The sequence below is a fragment of the Xenopus tropicalis genome, chromosome 4 (genome assembly GCF_000004195.4).
Source record: "Xenopus tropicalis strain Nigerian chromosome 4, UCB_Xtro_10.0, whole genome shotgun sequence".
Classification (NCBI taxonomy): Eukaryota; Metazoa; Chordata; class Amphibia; order Anura; family Pipidae; genus Xenopus; species Xenopus tropicalis.
Window position 1 is genome coordinate 7,003,869 of NC_030680.2, and position 21,353 is coordinate 7,025,221.

The following is a 21,353-nucleotide window of genomic DNA, read 5'->3' on the forward strand; positions in this document are numbered from 1 at the left end:
TATATTTGTATTTATACATATGGGTAGGGGGTGCCATAGTGTTTCCCTTAGACAGTACAGTATGGGGGTACAGCTTATTGTGTGCCCAGAACATTCCTTCTCTGTATAGTTGTATTTATACATATGGGTAGGGGGTGCCATAGTGTTTCCCTTAGACAGTACAGTATTGGGGTACAGCTTATTGTGTGCCCAGAACATTCCTTCTCTGTATATTTGTATTTATACATATGGGTAGGGGGTGCCATAGTGTTTCCCTTAGACAGTACAGTATGGGGGTACAGCTTATTGTGTGCCCAGAATATTCCTTCTCTGTATATTTGTATTTATACATATGGGTAGGGGGTGCCATAGTGTTTCCCTTAGACAGTACAGTATGGGAGTACAGCTTATTGTGTGCCCAGAACATTCCTTCTCTGTATATTTGTATTTATACATATGGGTAGGGGGTGCCATAGTGTTTCCCTTAGACAGTACAGTATGGGGGTACAGCTTATTGTGTGCCCAGAACATTCCTTCTCTGTATAGTTGTATTTATACATATGGGTAGGGGGTGCCATAGTGTTTCCCTTAGACAGTACAGTATGGGGGTACAGCTTATTGTGTGCCCAGAACATTCCTTCTCTGTATATTTGTATTTATACATATGGGTAGGGGGTGCCATAGTGTTTCCCTTAGACAGTACAGTATGGGGGTACAGCTTATTGTGTGCCCAGAACATTCCCTCTCTGTATATTTGTATTTATACATATGGGTAGGGGGTGCCATAGTGTTTCCCTTAGACAGTACAGTATGGGGGTACAGCTTATTGTGTGCCCAGAACATTCCTTCTCTGTATATTTGTATTTATACATATGGGTAGGAGGTGCCATAAAACTATGGCAGCATAGGGATTCCCCTGTACTAAGCACAATTCAGCAGGAACAGCCCCCTAAGTTTGCTCATAGCCTGTACAGAGAGATACCATAAAACTATGGCACATAGGGATTCCCCTGTACTAAGCACAATTCAGCAGGAACGGCCCCCTAAGTTTGCCCATAGCCTGTACAGAGAGGTACCATAAAACTATGGCACATAGGGATTCCCCTGTACTAAGCACAATTCAGCAGGAACAGCCCCCTAAGTTTGCTCACAGCCTGTACAGAACACTGAGTTGTTTACACCAACGGTTTTTGTTTTGGATCCCAGTGACTCAGCGAAGCTTCCCATGACTGAGCGTTACCTTTATTTCATCCAAAACATGTCCCTGCCCCTAACAAACAGGGGCTCCTTGTTCCGCTCTGACAGCTCTCAGGGGCTTCCAGGAACTGATGCTTGGGATCCCGATGCTAATGAGGCCAATAAGGAGGGTCTTCCCGGAATCCTCCCGATGACTCCCAACTTAATCCCAAAGCCTCCCGATGAACTCGCTCTGTTGGAGGATTTTTTTCAATTAGGTTTAATGAGAACATGAGTAAGAAAAATATAACAAGTCTGCAATGGGCTGAATGTGTGTGTGTAAAACTGGCTCTAGTATTTGTGTTAGGGACCTTAGATTGTAAGCTCACTGGGGCAGGGACTGATGGGAATGGGATAGGGACCTTAGATTGTAAGCTCACTGGGGCAGGGACTGATGGGAATGTGATAGGGACCTTAGATTGTAAGCTCACTGGGGCAGGGACTGATGGGAATGGGATAGGGACCTTAGATTGTAAGCTCACTGGGGCAGGGACTGATGGGAATGTGATAGGGACCTTAGATTGTAAGCTCACTGGAGCAGGGGCTGATGGGAATGTGATAGGGACCTTAGATTGTAAGCTCACTGGGGCAGGGACTGATGGGAATGTGATAGGGACCTTAGATTGTAAGCTCACTGGAGCAGGGGCTGATGGGAATGTGATAGGGACCTTAGATTGTAAGCTCCACTGGGGCAGGGGCTGATGGGAATGTGATAGGGACCTTAGATTGTAAGCTCACTGGAGCAGGGGCTGATGGGAATGTGATAGGGACCTTAGATTGTAAGCTCCACTGGGGCAGGGGCTGATGGGAATGTGATAGGGACCTTAGATTGTAAGCTCACTGGGGCAGGGACTGATGGGAATGTGATAGGGACCTTAGATTGTAAGCTCACTGGGGCAGGGACTGATGGGAATGTGATAGGGACCTTAGATTGTAAGCTCACTGGGGCAGGGACTGATGGGAATGGGATAGGGACCTTAGATTGTAAGCTCACTGGGGCAGGGACTGATGGGAATGGGATAGGGACCTTAGATTGTAAGCTCACTGGGGCAGGGACTGATGGGAATGGGATAGGGACCTTAGATTGTAAGCTCACTGGGGCAGGGACTGATGGGAATGGGATAGGGACCTTAGATTGTAAGCTCACTGGGGCAGGGACTGATGGGAATGGGATAGGGACCTTAGATTGTAAGCTCACTGGGGCAGGGACTGATGGGAATGGGATAGGGACCTTAGATTGTAAGCTCACTGGGGCAGGGACTGATGGGAATGGGATAGGGACCTTAGATTGTAAGCTCACTGGGGCAGGGACTGATGGGAATGGGATAGGGACCTTAGATTGTAAGCTCACTGGGGCAGGGACTGATGGGAATGTGATAGGGACCTTAGATTGTAAGCTCACTGGGGCAGGGACTGATGGGAATGTGATAGGGACCTTAGATTGTAAGCTCACTGGGGCAGGGACTGATGGGAATTCCTACCCGCTCAGGCCATTCCTACCCGCTCAAAGGTCATTCCTACCCGCTCAAAGGCCTTTCCTACCCGGTGGGCCCCGGCTCTAGTGGGCCCCGGGCGGCCCCGACCCTTGCGGCGCTCCCCCTGCCGACCGCTCCTGCCCTGAAGTGTTAAATTTACGTGCTTGGGGTAGGAAGTCGGGTGGGGGGCCCTGCGAGGGGGTTAGGGGGGCCCCTCGGGGGGGGCCCTGCGGGGGGGTTAGGGGGGCCCCTCGGGGGGGGGCCTGCAGGGGGGTTAGGGGGGCCCCTCGGGGGGGGGGGCATGGGCACCTGCAGGGCCCTGGCCAGGGCTATAGCTCTCTGCCTCCCTGCCCCTCCCCAAACCGTCTCTCCACTTTATCTCCACGTGGGCACAGAAAGCATTTTTTTCTCATTAAAAAGCGCTAGGTTTTTTTCTATGCTGCACCCACCTCGGCTGCACCCACCTCGGCTGCACCCATCTCTGTCTAAGAGGGAACACAAATAATACAGCACAGCCTGTCTATCACGGCTCTCTCACATATATACATACACTATATAGCCAAATTGGAACCCCAGCCAACCCCTAACAGCAAAGGGGTCCCCTTACTTTTGGTCATATGGTTCCCCAAGGCATTAAGCATTGTCACTAAGTGATATATTTATATCATTCAAATTATCATTATAGAGTTCCATGTAAATATGGGATTGGGACTTTTTGATATATTGAATTTTGTAATTATATATATATATATATATATATATATATAGAGAGAGAGAGAGAGAGAAGATATAGGTGCCTTTGTATAGAGCATCCCAGTTTCTAAGCCACATGATTGTCCCACCCGAGGGCAAAACCAGGAAAGGGAAGGGGAACCGAGCGCAGGGTCATTGTGTGATAATATTCCCAGCGTCTGCCCCTCCGCTGATTGCATTTAGATATTGGGGGCTCTGGGGGATTTCAGCCCAAATCTATTTTCCTTTGTTTGCAGACTTTTCATTTCCACCAGGGAATAAGGAATAACAAAGGCCCAGAGAGTCCCATTAGCAGCGGCCGGCACTCATTCTCTCCCTAATTAGGGCCTAAATGTGGTTTGAAGTGATCCATTAGGAGACAATGTGCGGCTGCCCGGGGTCAGGGGGAGACAATGAAATGTGAGCGAAACTGAATTTATAGCCAATCATTTGGGAGTAATGTCACATAGATGAGTGGGGTTTCTGGGCCGGCTGAATATATTCCCTATTGTTACAGATTTCATGTTTCCTTGGATGAAACACAAAACCCTATGATTACAGCACAGAGCAGTATCCCTAATGTAATGCTACCAATTCCTCTCTGAGAGCAGAGCAGGCAGTAACCCTTCCAACACTTTCCCCTGTCTCTGCCCCTATATATTAGGTACCTACCTAGTGCTACCAACCCCTATTTCTGTAGGGAAATGAGAGCAGGGCAGGCAGTAACCCTTCCAACTCTTTCCCCTGTCTCTGCCCCTATATATTAGGTACCTACCTAGTGCTACCAACCCCTATTTCTGTAGGGAAATGAGAGCAGGGCAGGCAGTAACCCTTCCAACTCTTTCCCCTGTCTCTGCCCCTATATATTAGGGACCTACCTAGTGCTACCAACCCCTATTTCTGTAGGGAAATGAGAGCAGGGCAGGCAGTAACCCTTCCAACTCTTTCCCCTGTCTCTGCCCCTATATATTAGGTACCTACCTAGTGCTACCAACCCCTATTTCTGTAGGGAAATGAGAGCAGGGCAGGCAGTAACCCTTCCAACACTTTCCCCTGTCTCTGCCCCTATATATTAGGTACCTACCTAGTGCTACCAACCCCTATTTCTGTAGGGAAATGAGAGCAGGGCAGGCAGTAACCCTTCCAACACTTTCCCCTGTCTCTGCCCCTATATATTAGGTACCTACCTAGTGCTACCAACCCCTATTTCTGTAGGGAAATGAGAGCAGGGCAGGCAGTAACCCTTCCAACACTTTCCCCTGTCTCTGCCCCTATATATTAGGTACCTACCTAGTGCTACCAAACCCATCCCAGGCCAGTGTCCCAGTTGACATTAACACATTACTGTGGATGAGATATAAAATAGGAAGTAAGATCTGGCCAATCACAATGCAGTCTCCACTGTTACCATGTAACATAATTTAGGATGTTCAATTTATGTGACTTTTTATCCCATTTAACATTGCATTGCTTTTTGTAGATTCTATGAAATATATTGACATAAATAACTAATTGGCAATATGATAAAATGTAGCTTTAATGCTAGAGTGCAAGCTCTTGTGGCAAGGCAGGCTGATCTTACTGTTTATTCAGAAGTGCTGGTATAACTTGCTGGGGGTTATTAATCAGTGATGAGCTATCCATGCCAGAGAAGCACTGGCACCCAACAACCCTGGCTAAGCCTTTCCATTACCATCAGCACCCATAGGTGGCCAAGTTGACCCAATCCAATTAAATGGCCTTTGGGCCGGAAATTGCTAATGAGATGGCACTGTGTTACATTTAATTCCACAATGACTCAGACATGAGTTTAATTAACCCCAATAATCATGATGGTCTCCCATATACAAATTGGCCAACCTGGTTGCCCGGTGTATGTGCAAGCACCAAATGGACCAAACCATTAATTTACCAGCAGGGGCAGCCTTATAAGGTTCTGGTGCATCCCACCCTAGAGGCAAAGGGTGGCTTTGTGGGGCAGATATTGTGAAGGATTATGAATGGGTATTATGCTGAGTCAGACTGTGGCTAATGACATAAGTGTGGGGCAGGGGCTTTAATATAATTCTACCTATAGGGTGTGTCTGCTCCCTGTAACGAACTAGTAAGTGGATTTAGGGATCCCATTGATTCTCTCCAAGTTCAATTAGCCCGTGGCTAGGTGTCTGCTGATCACTGGCCACCGGAGGAGCAGCTGCTGGGGGCTGTCACTTTGTGTCCCAAGTTGTTGGTTTTTAGCAGGATCCCAGGTGGAACCAACAGGCATTTGTGTCCGGGGACAAGAGCCGGAGACTTGGGGCAGATCATTCAGCTGCTGCCGGGATCAGGGGCTACTGCCTTTCTTTATTGGGATTTACAGAGATATAACGGACTGGCTGGAATCAATTACCCCAGGAACCCAGCTTATTATAGGGGGAACCGCAGGATCCCATTGTTATCTTACTCGGACCCACCTATCAGACTCTTCCATAAATCCCCCCCACGTCCTGCCAACTAAGGGAGAAGAGGGGCTATCAGGGCAACGCAATGGGGTTCCCTAATGGTGTCACCGATGAACCACAAAAGGTAAGTGTGCGAGACATTATAGGGGCTGGATATTGTGTGTGTGTGTGTGTGTGTGTGTGTGTATATAGTGTAGGAAATGTTACATACAGGGGGTGACAGTGAAGGAATGTTACATACAGGGGGGTGTCAGTAAAGGAATGTTACATACAGGGGGTGACAGTGAAGGAATGTTACATACAGGGGGGTGTCAGTAAAGGAATGTTACATACAGGGGGTGACAGTGAAGGAATGTTACATACAGGGGGGTGTCAGTAAAGGAATGTTACATACAGGGGGTGTCAGTAAAGGAATGTTACACACAGGGGGTGACAGTGAAGGAATGTTACACACAGGGGGTGACAGTGAAGGAATGTTACACACAGGGGGTGACAGTGAAGGAATGTTACATACAGGGGGGTGTCAGTAAAGGAATGTTACATACAGGGGGTGTCAGTAAAGGAATGTTACACACAGGGGGTGACAGTGAAGGAATGTTACACACAGGGGGTGACAGTGAAGGAATGTTACACACAGGGGGTGACAGTGAAGGAATGTTACATACAGGGGGTGACAGTGAAGGAATGTTACACACAGGGGGTGACAGTGAAGGAATGTTACACACAGGGGGTGACAGTGAAGGAATGTTACACACAGGGGGTGACAGTGAAGGAATGTTACACACAGGGGGTGACAGTGAAGGAATGTTACATACGGGGGTGACAGTGAAGGAATGTTACATACAGGGGGTGACAGTGAAGGAATGTTACATACAGGGGGTGACAGTGAAGGAATGTTACATACAGGGGGTGACAGTAAAGGAATGTTACATACAGGGGGTGACAGTAAAGGAATGTTACATACGGGGGTGACAGTGAAGGAATGTTACATACGGGGGTGACAGTGAAGGAATGTTACATACAGGGGGTGACAGTGAAGGAATGTTACATACAGGGGTTTAAGTAAAGGAATGTTACATACAGGGGGTGACAGTAAAGGAATGTTACATACAGGGGGTGACAGTGAAGGAATGTTACATACAGGGGGTGACAGTGAAGGAATGTTACATACGGGGGTGACAGTAAAGGAATGTTACATACAGGGGGAGACAGTGAAGGAATGTTACATACAGGGGGTGACAGTGAAGGAATGTTACATACGGGGGTGACAGTGAAGGAATGTTACATACAGGGGTTTAAGTAAAGGAATGTTACATACAGGGGGTGACAGTAAAGGAATGTTACATACGGGGGTGACAGTGAAGGAATGTTACATACGGGGGTGACAGTAAAGGAATGTTACATACAGGGGGAGACAGTGAAGGAATGTTACATACAGGGGGAGACAGTGAAGGAATGTTACATATGGGGGTGACAGTGAAGGAATGTTACATACAGGGGGTGACAGTGAAGGAATGTTACATAGGGGGTGACAGTAAAGGAATGTTACATACAGGGGTTTAAGTAAAGGAATGTTACATACAGGGGGTGACAGTGAAGGAATGTTACATACGGGGGTGACAGTGAAGGAATGTTACATACGGGGGTGACAGTGAAGGAATGCTACATACGGGGGTGACAGTGAAGGAATGTTACATACGGGGGTGACAGTAAAGGAATGTTACATACAGGGGTTTAAGTAAAGGAATGTTACATACAGGGGGTGACAGTGAAGGAATGTTACATACGGGGGTGACAGTGAAGGAATGTTACATACGGGGGTTTAAGTAAAGGAATGTTACATACGGTGAAGGAATGTTACATACAGGGGGAGACAGTGAAGGAATGTTACATACAGGGGGTGACAGTGAAGGAATGTTACATACAGGGGGTGACAGTGAAGGAATGTTACATACGGGGGTGACAGTGAAGGAATGTTACATACGGGGGTTTAAGTAAAGGAATGTTACATACGGGGGGTGACAGTGAAGGAATGTTACATACGGGGGTGACAGTGAAGGAATGTTACATACGGGGGTTTAAGTAAAGGAATGTTACATACAGGGGGTGACAGTGAAGGAATGTTACATACGGGGGTGACAGTGAAGGAATGTTACATACGGGGGTTTAAGTAAAGGAATGTTACATACGGGGGGTGACAGTGAAGGAATGTTACATACAGGGGGTGACAGTAAAGGAATGTTACATACAGGGGTTTAAGTAAAGGAATGTTACATACGGGGGGTGACAGTGAAGGAATGTTACATACAGGGGGAGACAGTGAAGGAATGTTACATACAGGGGGAGACAGTGAAGGAATGTTACATACAGGGGGTGACAGTGAAGGAATGTTACATACGGGGGTTTAAGTAAAGGAATGTTACATACAGGGGCAGAATGGGGGGAGACAGTGAAGGAATGTTACATACAGGGGCAGAATGGGGGGTGACAGTGAGGAATGTTACATACAGGGGCAGAATGGGGGGTGACAGTGAGGAATGTTACATACGGGGGTGACAGTGAAGGAATGTTACATACGGGGGTGACAGTGAGGAATGTTACATACGGGGGTGACAGTGAAGGAATGTTACATACGGGGGTGACAGTGAAGGAATGTTACATACAGGGGGGGGTGACAGTAAAGGAATGTTACATACAGGGGCAGAACAGAAGAATGTTACAGACTGTCAGCAGTGGAACAGAGGGGTAACTGTGAATGAATCTGACAGGCAGTGGAACACAGGGTAACAAGGTTACAAAAGGCCATTTTTCCCCTTTAATATATATCTTTGAAAGCCAGCGCCTGGGGGGGTAATTACAAGCTGAACTCACAGGCCTGTCCGGAACGATTTCAAAGTACATTTCACTCACTTGAAAGATCCACGTACAATTCATACACTCAGGGCGTCTCGTGTTTGCAGATATGGAGGAGTTTCCCTTGGGGCACAATTACCCAGGAGATACCCCAAATACCCCCCCACATGCTGTGCCCCTATAGGAGTGCAAATAGAGTGCATCCAGCTGTGGGCGCCTCTGGGCACGCAACAAGTCTGGGCACAACCCCACATTATTAGATTATCTCCAGCTTCACACGCTGTATAAAGGGCAAGTCATAAAGCAATTACCCCTCTGAGCAATGTTACCTGCCTGTCACTAGAGGCAACAGCCCCACAGACATGGGGGCAATTGTATATATATATATATACTCATCCATAGGAGCCTGTACCCCCCACTGGCCAAGTTATAATTAGCAAAGGGTAGAATTGCTGCTCAGTTCCACCAGGCAATATAATATTGTTATTGCCCTTGCATTTTGCCCCCTCCCCATTTAAAGGAACACTAACATTATATTTCAGTCATGCTCTTGCTGTTGTTTAACTACAATCCCCACTCCCCTGTGACAGCCTCAATTTCCACACAAACAGCTGAAACAATAGAGCCAACATGGCCTCCGCAGCACCTACACATGCAAAGACGTGTCCATCATGAGGTAAAGCAACCAGCCCCGCCCCCCCCCTTCTTGACGTCACACGCCCGGCGGGCGGGGCTGTTCTATTTACATTGTGATTGACACGCAAGAGCGGCTCTTCCTCCCTATCCGTCCCCGCCCACTACGAATCTAACCCCGCCCCTCCTAGATGCATTCGCCGGAGACCTTCGCGCCAAAATCACGTCACGGAACACGAGGGTGCGCAGCGGCCACTTGGGGAGTCCATTTTTGAAAAGGAATTTCCGGCTCCCATTGGCCGAGCTAGGCCACGCCCGCACGGCTTCGTAGAGCGGAGCACGGCTATTGGCTGTCGGCGGCCGCGCCCACTTGCGAGGAATGACTGTGCGCTCCCATTGGCCCGCCCTGTGTACCGCCCTCTGGTGGGTAACGGTCGCGCCATCAGTTCCCTAGCGCTGCTGAGAGAAGGAAGAGCTTGGGGGGACGCGCTGGGCCCGGTGTGTTTGTGCGTGTAGGAGCGGCCCCGCCTCTGGGTGTAACCGTGTCACTGGCCGTCGGTACCGCTGTCACTTTCTACCGCTCCCGCCTAGGCCCCGGGGCCTGGATAATGCTCTCCGGCCCAGCCGCTGCCTTCCTACCGAGGATAGTTCCGCGATGAGCGCCCGTGTTTCGCCGTCTCAGCCGCCCCGGACTATGAGCCTCCAGCCCGTTCGCCACAAGCTGTTGTTCAGCGACACGGAGGAGGAAGAGGACGGGCACAGCACCGGGGAGGACTCGGCCTTCCAGGAGAGTGACTCGCCCGTATCCGGGCTGCGAGGGGGGCCCACAGCCAAGCCAGAGGGGAGGCCGCCGGGGGGCTCCTGGGAAGAGGAGGAGGAAGAGGAAGGAATCGGATCGTCTCCGATCAAATCGCCCGGCGATTATTTTATGAGCGGCTCCCCGACTTACCGAGAACTGGCTCCAGAGTCCCCAGCCGGGTACGGCTCCCGATCCCCCCAGGGCCCCGGCTCCCCCATCCCCGAGTGCCCCGGCACCCCGCCCCACAAGACTTTCCGCAAACTCCGGCTCTTCGACACCCCGCACACCCCCAAGGTACGGACCCCCCCCGGGAATATCCCATTTATTCTCATTACCCGGCTGGTACATACAGGGTATTGCGCCGTATTTACATTGGGTTGGATTGGTCCACTCTCCCCTTGCCCCGGGGGGGTTCCCGAATTGATTCCATTTATCCTATACATCATACCCCCCCCCAGGTACATAGGAAATCATATGTAATGTATAGGGTTTATACATACCCCCCCAGGTACATAGAGAATCATATGTAATGTACAGGGTTTATACATACCCCCCCCCAGGTACATAGGGAATCATATGTAATGTATAGGGTTTATACATACCCCCCCCCAGGTACATAGGGAATCATATGTAATGTATAGGGTTTATACATACCCCCCCCCCCAGGTACGTAGGGAATCATATGTAATCTATAGGGTTTATACATAACCCCCCCAGGTACATAGGGAATCATATGTAATGTATAGGGTTTATACATACCCCCCCCCCCCCAGGTACATAGGGAATCATATGTAATCTATAGGGTTTATACATAACCCCCCCCCCCCCCCCCGGTACATAGGGAATCATATGTAATGTACAGGGTTTATACATACCCCCCCCCAGGCCCCAGGTAAATAGGGAATCATATGTAATGTACAGGGTTTATACATAACCCCCCCCCCCAGGTAAATAGAGAATCATATGTAATGTACAGGGTTTATACATAACCCCCCCCCCCCAGGTAAATAGAGAATCATATGTAATGTACAGGGTTTATACATATCCCCCTCAGGTAAATAATCATGTTATACTGTCTGATGTACAGGGTTCATACATACCCCCCCCCCCAGGGTACATAGTCATATGTAATACTGTCTGATGTACAGGGTTCATACATACCCCCCCCCCAGGGTACATAGTCATATGTAATACTGTCTGGTGTACAGGGTTCATACATAACCCCCCAAGGTAAGGACACCGCATTCAGGTCATATATAATGTGTATTTACAGTGTGTCTCCTGTGCCTCAGACATACACCCTCGGGGTAAGGATACAGCACATAAATCATATATAATATGTACATAGTGTCATACTGAGATTAAATACATCTCTCCTGTGCCCCAGACTTGCACCTCAAGGTAAGGGGGGGACCTATATATAGATTATATACTCCTGATATCTGTCTTATACAGTAACACCCCCCCCCCCCATGGAAAGCAGGGATGTAGTGGGTGTAATTATTGCATTAATATGTATATTGTACTGACTGCTGCCTGTATAGCTACTCTGTACAGTCTGTCCCTGATATTTATCTTTAATCCCCCACGTAAAGGAGGGTCCATACATAAGTATATCCTACTCCCAGCTTACACACCCCCCCACACGTGTCATTATGCCCCACTCTGCACCCCCAGTGTGTGTATAGTCTGTGTATTCCTGCTTACACTTTACATCATTTCCCTCCCCATGCAAATGCTTAATTTGTGGTTAGTGTAGCGCACTCCCCCCTGTGTATTACACACACTGCTAATAACATAACTACTCACTGTGTGTATTCCGCTCTAACAAGGTGCAAACAGATAACACTTACACTGTGAAACCGCAACATGCACAAATGTATATTGTGTTTTTTCAGTGTAACGCCTTTATACACAGAATTGCATTGTTAGCTTAGTATCACTATCAATTCACACATGTCCCTACACAGTCATACTCGTACAGTAAGGATTGGGGTGGCTCAGACTGCACCCAACTGGGCTCCTAATGTGCAAGGGCAGAGGGTACCTGGGTGGGTTTAATGGGTGCATGTAGGTACTGTGTATAGGGGGCATGGTTTAGGGGCTGGCACGACTCAATGCTTCTGTCTGTGTGGGATCTGTATATAAAAAGCATATGGTGGGTGAGTGTATGCTCGGGGTACGGTGGGCAAGTATATGGTGGGTTTACAGTGGGAGAGGGTTTGGTGGGCGAGTGTATGCTGGGTGTAGGGTGGGCGAGTGTATGCTGGGTGTAGGGTGGGCGAGTGTATGCTGGTGTAGGGTGGGCGAGTGTATGCTGGGTGTAGGGTGGGCGAGTGTATGCTGGGTGTAGGGTGGGCGAGTGTATGCTGGGTGTAGGGTGGGCCGAGTGTATGGCTGGGTGTAGGTGGGCGAGTGTATGCTGGGTGTAGGGTGGGCGAGTGTATGCTGGGTGTAGGGTGGGCGAGTGTATGCTGGGTGTAGGGTGGGCGAGTGTATGCTGGGTGTAGGGTGGGCGAGTGTATGCTGGGTGTAGGGTGGGCGAGTGTATGCTGGGTGTAGGGTGGGCGAGTTGCCAACACCCATTCTGCTCCATTGCACGAGGCACAGAAGTTTAGTTTGCATGTAATTTTTAGGCCAGGCGGGTATAGCGCACTGATATCCAACACCCATGGGTGCTGACGGGCAGCGTATGTCCTGGCATCACCCATGTAACACTGGCAAATGCTTATTGTTAAATGGGTGTTTTTGGCCAATACACACTGGGCACTATCAGGAGTGTTTGTGTTAACATTTGTGTAGTGTGTGTGGGCGTGCACGTGGCCTGTGTGTGACTCAGTGTTGTGACTGTGCGTTACTCACCCAGCACCCGTGTTACTCAGCCTGTGCCCCAGGCGCTTGGTGCAATATCCAGTGGTTTGTTATCTGTATCACTGGGCAGTAAACCTACCTAATCAGCTGCAAAGCTGGGGTATTATAAGGGATAATGTACCCCCTACTGTAAATGATAAGGATATTAGCAGTCACTGAGGGGTTCTGTGCCCCCCATATAAAGGCACAAGGCTGCAGGCTGAGTTATACAGGGAACTCTGCGTATCACTCATGTATTATAAGGGATAATGTACCCCCTACTGTAAATGATAAGGATATTAGCAGTCACTGAGGGGTTCTGTGTCCATATAAAGGCACAAGGCTGCAGGCTGAGTTATACAGGGAACTCTGAGCATCACTCATGTATTATAAGGGATAATGTACCCCCTACTGTAAATGATAAGGATATTAGCAGTCACAGGCCCCGCAGCTTCTGATTTTTGCACAATTTCCCACTCACATTTAGACAAATCAATCAGACAGAATGGGTTGGGCTGTGAGACTGTTGCTGGACATAACATCACTTTAGTCACATAAATGCAGGAATCTCAGTATTTGCTTTGGTGTGACCGGGTTGCCTCTTTCCCATTGGCTGGTTGGTATCGCAGTCAGATGTAACGGCAATAGCATTAACCTTAAATCCAGTGGAAATGTATCTAGAAAGGATATTGACATTTTCTTTAATTGGGTATAAAAGAGTTGTGGGTTAAGTTCCCCTTTAATGCTCACCCTATCTAGTTTGCCACTTGTATTTATTGAGGGACGTGCAGCTGTGTTTGTTCAACTCCGGGACCCCCCCAATGCACCTGTATGGGCCGTACCAAGCGCGGGCGGGGAGGTTCCAGAGCTGCGGCGTTGTCCTGAAATCCTGACTCTGAGCTTGTTTGTGAGATTAGCCCTGAATGGATGTAGGTGGGGTGGGCCCTGAGCGCTGCCCACCCTCCCCCACTACTCAGGGCTGTGGAATTTGATCGCTCGGTGGGGGGAGGGGCGGCTTCCTGGCTCCGAGCTTTGTAAGTGCCGGGAGTTGTGGCTAAATGGCTGCTTGTGCTCTCGGCCACTCGTGACTTGCCCTTTGTCCCACTAAGTGCCTCTGCCCCTTACTCAGCATATATTATATACGTGTGTAAAGAGCAGCCCTGACCGGCTTTGGCCATTGGGCACTAGTTAAAGGTCAACAAAGCTGCACGGACCGGGCAGGGCGGCTCCGGACTAATGCTTTTTGACCTTCACTCTTATCCTGTTTAAAGGAGTGGTTGCTCTTTAACTTTTATGTTATGGACTGCCCTGTTCCTAGCAACTTTGCAATTGGTCTTCCTTATTTATATCTCTTCTGCATTCAAATGGGGGTCACTGACCCCCCCAGCAGCCAAAAATACCATTGCTGTGAGGCTACAATGTTATTATTATTGTTACTTTTTATTATCTTTCTATGCAGGCCCTTCATATACCCATCTTTCCTTTAAACTATTGCCTGGTTGCTAGGGTAAATAAGTCCCTAGCAACCAGGTGGCTGCTAAAATACCAAATGGGAGAGCTAAATAACTGAAAAACAAGACCAATTGCTGTTTGTTTATGCTATTATGCTAAAAATTAATTTAAAGGTAAACTACCCCTTTAATGGAGTTTGGTGGCCTTTATCCAGAATCCCCATTTGTTCCCAGGGGAATTGGCACCCACTGATTGGATGAAGGCCACCAAGCTAGACAATGCTCTGCTTTGGGGGGGTTTATTTTGGGGGTGCGTCTGAACATTATACGACAATTCTGACCAACTTTTTATTTCTCCTTTAGAGTTTACTGTCGAAAGCTCGGGGAATCGGTTCCAGCGCCTTGAGGTTCCGAGGCGGGTCGCTGTTCCGGGAAGCAGAGAAGGTTCCAAAGCCAGAGTTTGTGTACAGCACCCCTCAGGTCAACATCAACCCCTTCACCCCCGATTCCTTGGAAATCCAGTCGTCCACCGGGCTTTGTCGCAGGAGAAAAAGGGCACTACTAAATGAGTAAGTTTTCTACTACTGTCGGCCTACCAAACCTTTCAGCTGTAGAACTACATTTCCCAGCATCCCACCCACAGCCCCTGGGGCAGTCCCATTGGCCTGTTATAGAGGGGAGTCTGCCCAGCTGCAAGATCCAGTTCCACTGATACAGAACCACAACCTAATTTATTTATTTTTTACTTACCCTTTTAGCTCTTGTGGGGAAGACATGGAAGGCAGCGACTGCGAGCTGGAAGACGATGACATTCGCCCGGCAAAGGTAAGGGGGGGCTATTTGCGCAGAAAAGAGAGATTTTCTTTGGCGGTGATAATTGCGGTCAAAACTCAATGTTTTATTTGTGCCTTCAGCGGATCCCAATAACGGAAAGCAACATGAAGTCTCGCTATGCGACCGAGTTCCACGAATTGGAGAAAATCGGTTCCGGCGAGTTCGGCTCCGTGTTCAAATGCGTGAAGAGGCTCGACGGTTGCATCTATGCCATAAAGCGCTCCAAGAAGCCCCTGGCCGGCTCTGTTGATGAGTGAGTAGCAGCTACTGTCTGTAGAACCAGGGATCTAGACTCAAGCAGTGTTCTTGCTGCACTGTTGGTCCTGACTCTGTACCATTGAATCAATGTAACAGTTCCAATTCCCCTTTGCTTCATTTCCTTTATAGAATGCAAGGCCCTGCCATAGGGGGCGGTTCTATAAATGCTAATGGTGGACTTAAAGCCCCGCCCCCAGCCTGCCCTCCAGTGCCTTCTTTTTACAAGAGTATTATATTCTGAGTGACACTGTGGATAATCATCAATGTTTTTGTTTTTTCCTTCTTTACAGACAGAATGCATTGAGGGAGGTGTATGCGCACGCCGTGCTTGGGCAGCACCCCCACGTAGTCCGATACTACTCTGCCTGGGCGGAAGACGACCATATGCTTATTCAGAATGAGCATTGTAATGGTAGGTATCAGATGGCTTCAGAAGCTCCATTTGGGGTTCAGAATTTCATTGGGGTTCCCCTATTTTTATGACCAGGTTCTAGATTCTGAAGAGAGATTAATATGTGCACCCCTGACTGTCTTTTACTGGTATCCCCCCTGACTGTCTTATACTGGTATCCCCCCTACTGTCTTAGTACTGGTATCCCCCACCGACTGTCTTATGCTGGTATCCCGCCCCCCCCCTGACTGTCTTATGCTGGTATCCCCCCCCCCCCGACTGTCTTATGCTGGTATCCCCCCCCCGACTGTCTTATACTGGTATCACCCCCGCCCCGACTGTCTTATACTGGTATCACCCCCCCCCCCGACTGTCTTATACTGGTATCCCCCCCCCACCGACTGTCTTTATACTGGTATCCCCCCCCCCCCGACTGTCTTTTATACTGGTATCCCCCCCCCCCCGACTGTCTTATACTGGTACCCCCCCCCCGACTGTCTTATATACTGGTATCCGCCCCCCCCGACTGTCCTTTTATACTGGTATCCCCCCCCCGACTGTCTTTTATACTGGTATCCCCCCCCCCCCCGACTGTCCTAATACTGGTATCCCCCCCGCCCCCTGCTGTCTTTATACTGGTATCCCCCCCCCTGACTGTCTTTTATACTGGTATCCCCCCCCCCTCCGCTGTCTTTTATACTGGTATCCCCCCCCGACTGCTTATACTGGTATCGCCCCCCCCCCCCGACTGTCCCTTTTATACTGGTATCCCCCCCCGACTGTTCTTTATACTGGTATCCCCCCCCCCCCGACTGTCCTTTATACTGAACTTCCCTGAGTATCTTGTACAGTAAATGTGTCTGCAAGTGGCCCCTGGTCTCTGTGCCCAGACTTGTAACCTTCACTGTGTCTTGTAAATGAAATGGCCTACAGCGGTGCTGTCCAACTGGAGGCCCACGGGCCGGATGTGGCCAGCCAATGGATTTTTATGGCCCCCGGTCTGCTTGAAGGCTCCATAGATTACACTGTATGACATATGTATTTAATCCGGCCCTTTACCATATTATATGAGAAATAATCGGCCCATTACATATAATAGGTTGGACAGCACTGGTCTACAGCACACAAAGGGTTAAATACTACTGCCCGAGACACTCATCTATGTTTCCTCTGCTGTAGGCGGGAGTCTAGCCGACGCTATCAGTGAGAATTACAGGACGATGCAGTTTTTCTCTGAGCCGGAACTCAAGGATCTACTTTTGCAAGTAGCTCGGGGCCTGAAATATATTCACTCCATGTCATTGGTGCATATGGACATAAAGCCCAGTAAGTACCCGCCCACCCCTCCTCCAGCCTTTACATTAACTTACATATGTTATAGAATGGCCAATGGTAATCAACTTTTTAATTGGTCTTCAGTTTTTATAGTTATTTGCCTTCTTTTTGCATCTTTTGAATGGGGGTCACTGACCCCAGCAGCCAAAAAAACGATTGCACTGTGAGGCTCCAGTTTTATTGTTCCATTTTCTACCGGCTTATTCTATCCAGGTCTTCCCCCTATTCATATACCAGTCTCTCATTCCAAACCAACTCCCTTGGTTGCTAAGGTCATTTGGACCCTAGCAACCAGATAGTTGCTGAAACTATAAACTAGAGAGCTGCTGAACAAACTAACAAACTACAGATAAAAAATGAAGACCAATTGCAATTTGTCTCAATACTATTCTCTACATCATACTAAAGGTTAACCCAAAAATCCAGAATGCCACATCCATGCGCTAAATGCATTGTCTCTTGGCAGGTAACATATTCATATCGCGGACGACCGTCCCAAACACAGCGGTTGAAGAAGGGGATGATGAGGACTGCGGCTCCAGAAAAGTTATATATAAAATAGGTACCTATATCTCTGCTTTTATTTGTTATAAATGATTAATGTGCATTGGGCAGGAATTCCCCCCCCCCCCCCCCAACTTATCCCTCATCCCATTGGAACCCTATAGTAGGGAAAGCACCTGGGTCTGTGAGTAGAACCTTGTGTAAAGTAGGTGTAGTGTCCCCTTTAATCGCCAATGCTACAGAGCATCTGATACAGACAGGCCGGGCCTTCATAATAGGGTTCCTTCCTCACCCCCCAAATGTATGGGCTGTGTTCCTAACCTAATCTAATTTTTTTTTTTATTATAGGGGATCTTGGTCACGTGACCAGAGTCTCCAGTCCCCAAGTGGAAGAAGGCGACAGTCGATTTCTTGCCAATGAAGTCTTACAAGAGGTATGTTCTTCTCAGTGTGGGGGTACTCGGCGCAGTCAGTAAGTCGGGGGGGATGCGTTACTTGACAATAATTTTTCCCCCTCCTGCTCTTTTATTAGGATTACACGCACTTGCCCAAAGCAGATATATTTGCCCTGGCGCTGACAGTGTGGTGCGCAGCTGGAGCGGAGCCCCTTCCGACCAATGGAGAGCAGTGGCACGAGATCCGGCAGGGCAAGCTCCCGCGGGTGCCCCAGTCGCTCTCACTAGAGTTTATGGACTTGATCAAGGTAAGGGTTAATGGCTTATTCAGTCTGGGCAGTTAGGCAAGGGTTAAGGGGCAACTCACTCATCGCTCTGTCTTCTGCCCCCCCAGCTTATGATTTCTCCCGATCCGGAGAAAAGGCCTTCGTCCGTGGCCCTGGTGAAGCATTCCGTTCTCCTGTCCACGTCCCGGAAAAGCGCCGAGCAGCTGCGGATAGAACTCAATGCGGAGAAATTTAAAAACGCACTTTTGCAGAAGTAAGTGTCGGGGTTCAGAGCCCCTCAATACATTGTAACAGGGGGTATGTTATTTAACCCTACGTGCTGGGGAATGTAAAGCCTGTGCCATTTCTATAAATGGGGGTGCTCTGGTTTTACTGCCTTGTGTGGCTTCTGAGCAAGGTAGTAGCCCTTTAAAGGGGTGGTTCACCTTTAACTGTTATTATATTCTAGAATGAACTATTCTAAGCAACTTTTCAATTGGTCCTCATTTCCTATAGTTTTTTTTAAATTATTTGCTGCCATCTTTAAACTTTGTAGGTTTCAAATGGGGGCCACTGACCCCGGCAGCCAAAAACTATTTCTCTGAGACTACAGTTTTATTGCTACTTTTTATAACTTTCTATTCGGTCCCTCTCCTATTCATATACCAGTCTCTCATCCAAAACACTCCCTGGTTGCTATGGTAATCGGGACCCTAGCAACCAGATAGCTGAAGGAATTTTTCCCCCTCTGCGGCAAATTAGAAAGGGTTCAGATGGGGTTTTCGCCTTCCTCTGGATCAGTAGCAGTTAGGCAGGTTATATAATGGGCATTAAGGTTGAACTTGATGGACGGGTGTCTTTTTTCAACCTAACTTACTATGATACTATGTTATAACATAGTTGGGGGGAAAAAAAAATTAAATTCTAAAACCTCTAATATACGATCCAATGTTTTACCTTTCCAGGGAACTAAAGAAAGCACAAATAGCAAAAGCAGCAGCGGAGGAAAGAGCCCTCTTCCCCGACCGAGTAGTGACGCGATCGACGGCTCAGAACAACCGGACGACCCGCCTCATCGGGAAGAAGATGAACCGATCCGTCAGCCTTACTATATACTGACATATAGTACAGCCTCGTTGCATTCACATCTCGTTCCGTGTGGATCATTCCGAGCGGCTTTTGTAGTTTAGTTTAACGGACGCTGCGTTTAGCTGTAGGCGTTAAAGCTCCCCCCCGTTTGGATACGTTTTTTTTGCTACTGCCCCGAATTAGGGTTCAGTTGATCCGAGGATCCAGAAAGAATTGCAGGGGATCAATAACCCCTTGCATTGGTTACGGATATTGATCGGGACGGAGCTGTTGAACTTCTTTAGGCTTTTAATGTCCAATTAGGACCGGCAATGTTAGCCTCTATGGTGGTAAATTCTTAGTCTAATCAAGACAGATTAAATAGTTGGTAGAAGGATGGGGGGGCTGGGTTTTTTTTTTTATTTTTCTCCCCCCCCTTATTTCCATACACTGGTATAACCCAATGGTGGATTCTAACACCATGGCCCTGCTTTAGACCCGCCCCACATCTACATTACTGTAATAGTTTACAGCTAAGTTGAAAGTTTAGATTTTACTTTTTTTTTTTTTTTCCTGTATATGTGTAAAATAGACACGTGCCACGTAGAATGAATGGGAAATTCATTGGTTGGAGAAGCTACGTGGCACCGACGAGTCGGAAATTGTACCCGGGTACATTTTATTGTGAATTTTATTCAACTTTGAGCACTTTGTTAGCATCAGGCGCCGTATGGGCGCCACGTGAAATATGCTGCTATTAGTTTTTTTTTTTCGTTTCCCCCCCTCCCTTTTTATTTGCTGTAAATGTGTAGCATTAAACAATCATTGTTGTACTTTGCCCCCCCCCCAGCATCTCGCACAGAAGGGCCTGTAGCTTGCGATTATATCCGGCAACAGGCGAGGATTCTCCTTCTGAACTCCCATGATTCAGCGGGAAAATACGCACATTCTGGCCCCGCCCCCTTTTGTACAGATCATTCCGTGTCCCGTGTGTCATTTTTATTTGTACGTAGGAATACAAAATGTGACTTTCATGCCAAAATCGGTCTCCCGTTTTTGCACGCCAAATACGCTGTAAAGAGCGTGCAGAATAGGAACTTTGTGCCATAATTGCACTAAAGACACCCCCCGTCCCCTTTGTGCCCATTATGTTGATAACAGCCCCTCGCCCATAGGCTCTCGTTGTCTGACCGACATGAGATCAATAGAAGCTTATTGGCTAGCCGTGGGGGCGGGCCTGTGTCGGTAAACTTTTTTTCTCAGTAAAACAACACCCCCCCCCCCATTGTCAGTTTAATATATTAACATGGAATTAATGTTCGAGCAACTGGAGTTCCGCTACCAGGACAGAATTTGTTGATCCGTTTCCGGGTTCTGTACACAATGATGTTTGTTTGGATTATTCTGTATGAAAAAGATTTGCGCCTCTTTGTAAATTCAGTTGTGAGTTTGTGATGGTTGGTTTGTCCCAAACCTTGTAAATAAATTTCATGTGCCTTCCTCTTTCTTAACGGTCGTTCCCTTGGATTCATTCAGCTTTGGGGGGGTCAGGGGGGGCGACTTGTGTAAAGGTGGGGTGTCATTATGGTGAGGGGGATGTTAATGCAGAGAGGGCAGCTACACAGATACATCAGATACATATTTGCCCCAAGGGGGATAGTATCCATCAGACACAAAGGGGTGTATTAACGCTGGAGACAACATCACCTGTGATGGAGCCCATAGCAACCAACTAGATATTTCCTTATGTTTTCAACTAGTTGGTTGCTATGGGCAACATGACCGGTGATGTTTGTCTCCAGTGATGATAAAAAATAAATACATCCCACCTTGTAGCTATTGGTCTGTATGGG

At 48.2% G+C, this 21,353-nt stretch overlaps 1 protein-coding gene across 3 annotated transcripts; it reads left to right on the forward strand.

Annotated features, from left to right (window-relative positions):
* The first annotated feature begins 5,584 nt into the window (after positions 1-5,584).
* Positions 5,585-21,011, forward strand: wee1 (WEE1 G2 checkpoint kinase). 3 transcript variants are annotated; one of them, XM_031899855.1, is made up of 11 exons: positions 5,585-5,987; positions 14,813-15,018; positions 15,208-15,274; positions 15,364-15,536; positions 15,832-15,953; positions 17,112-17,258; positions 17,734-17,829; positions 18,120-18,205; positions 18,304-18,474; positions 18,561-18,706; positions 19,398-21,011. In XM_031899855.1, exons 1-11 carry the CDS (start codon positions 5,949-5,951, stop codon positions 19,549-19,551), a joined length of 1,407 nt encoding a protein of 468 aa, XP_031755715.1. In that variant the 5' UTR covers positions 5,585-5,948; the 3' UTR covers positions 19,552-21,011.
* The last annotated feature ends 342 nt before the right edge of the window (positions 21,012-21,353 follow it).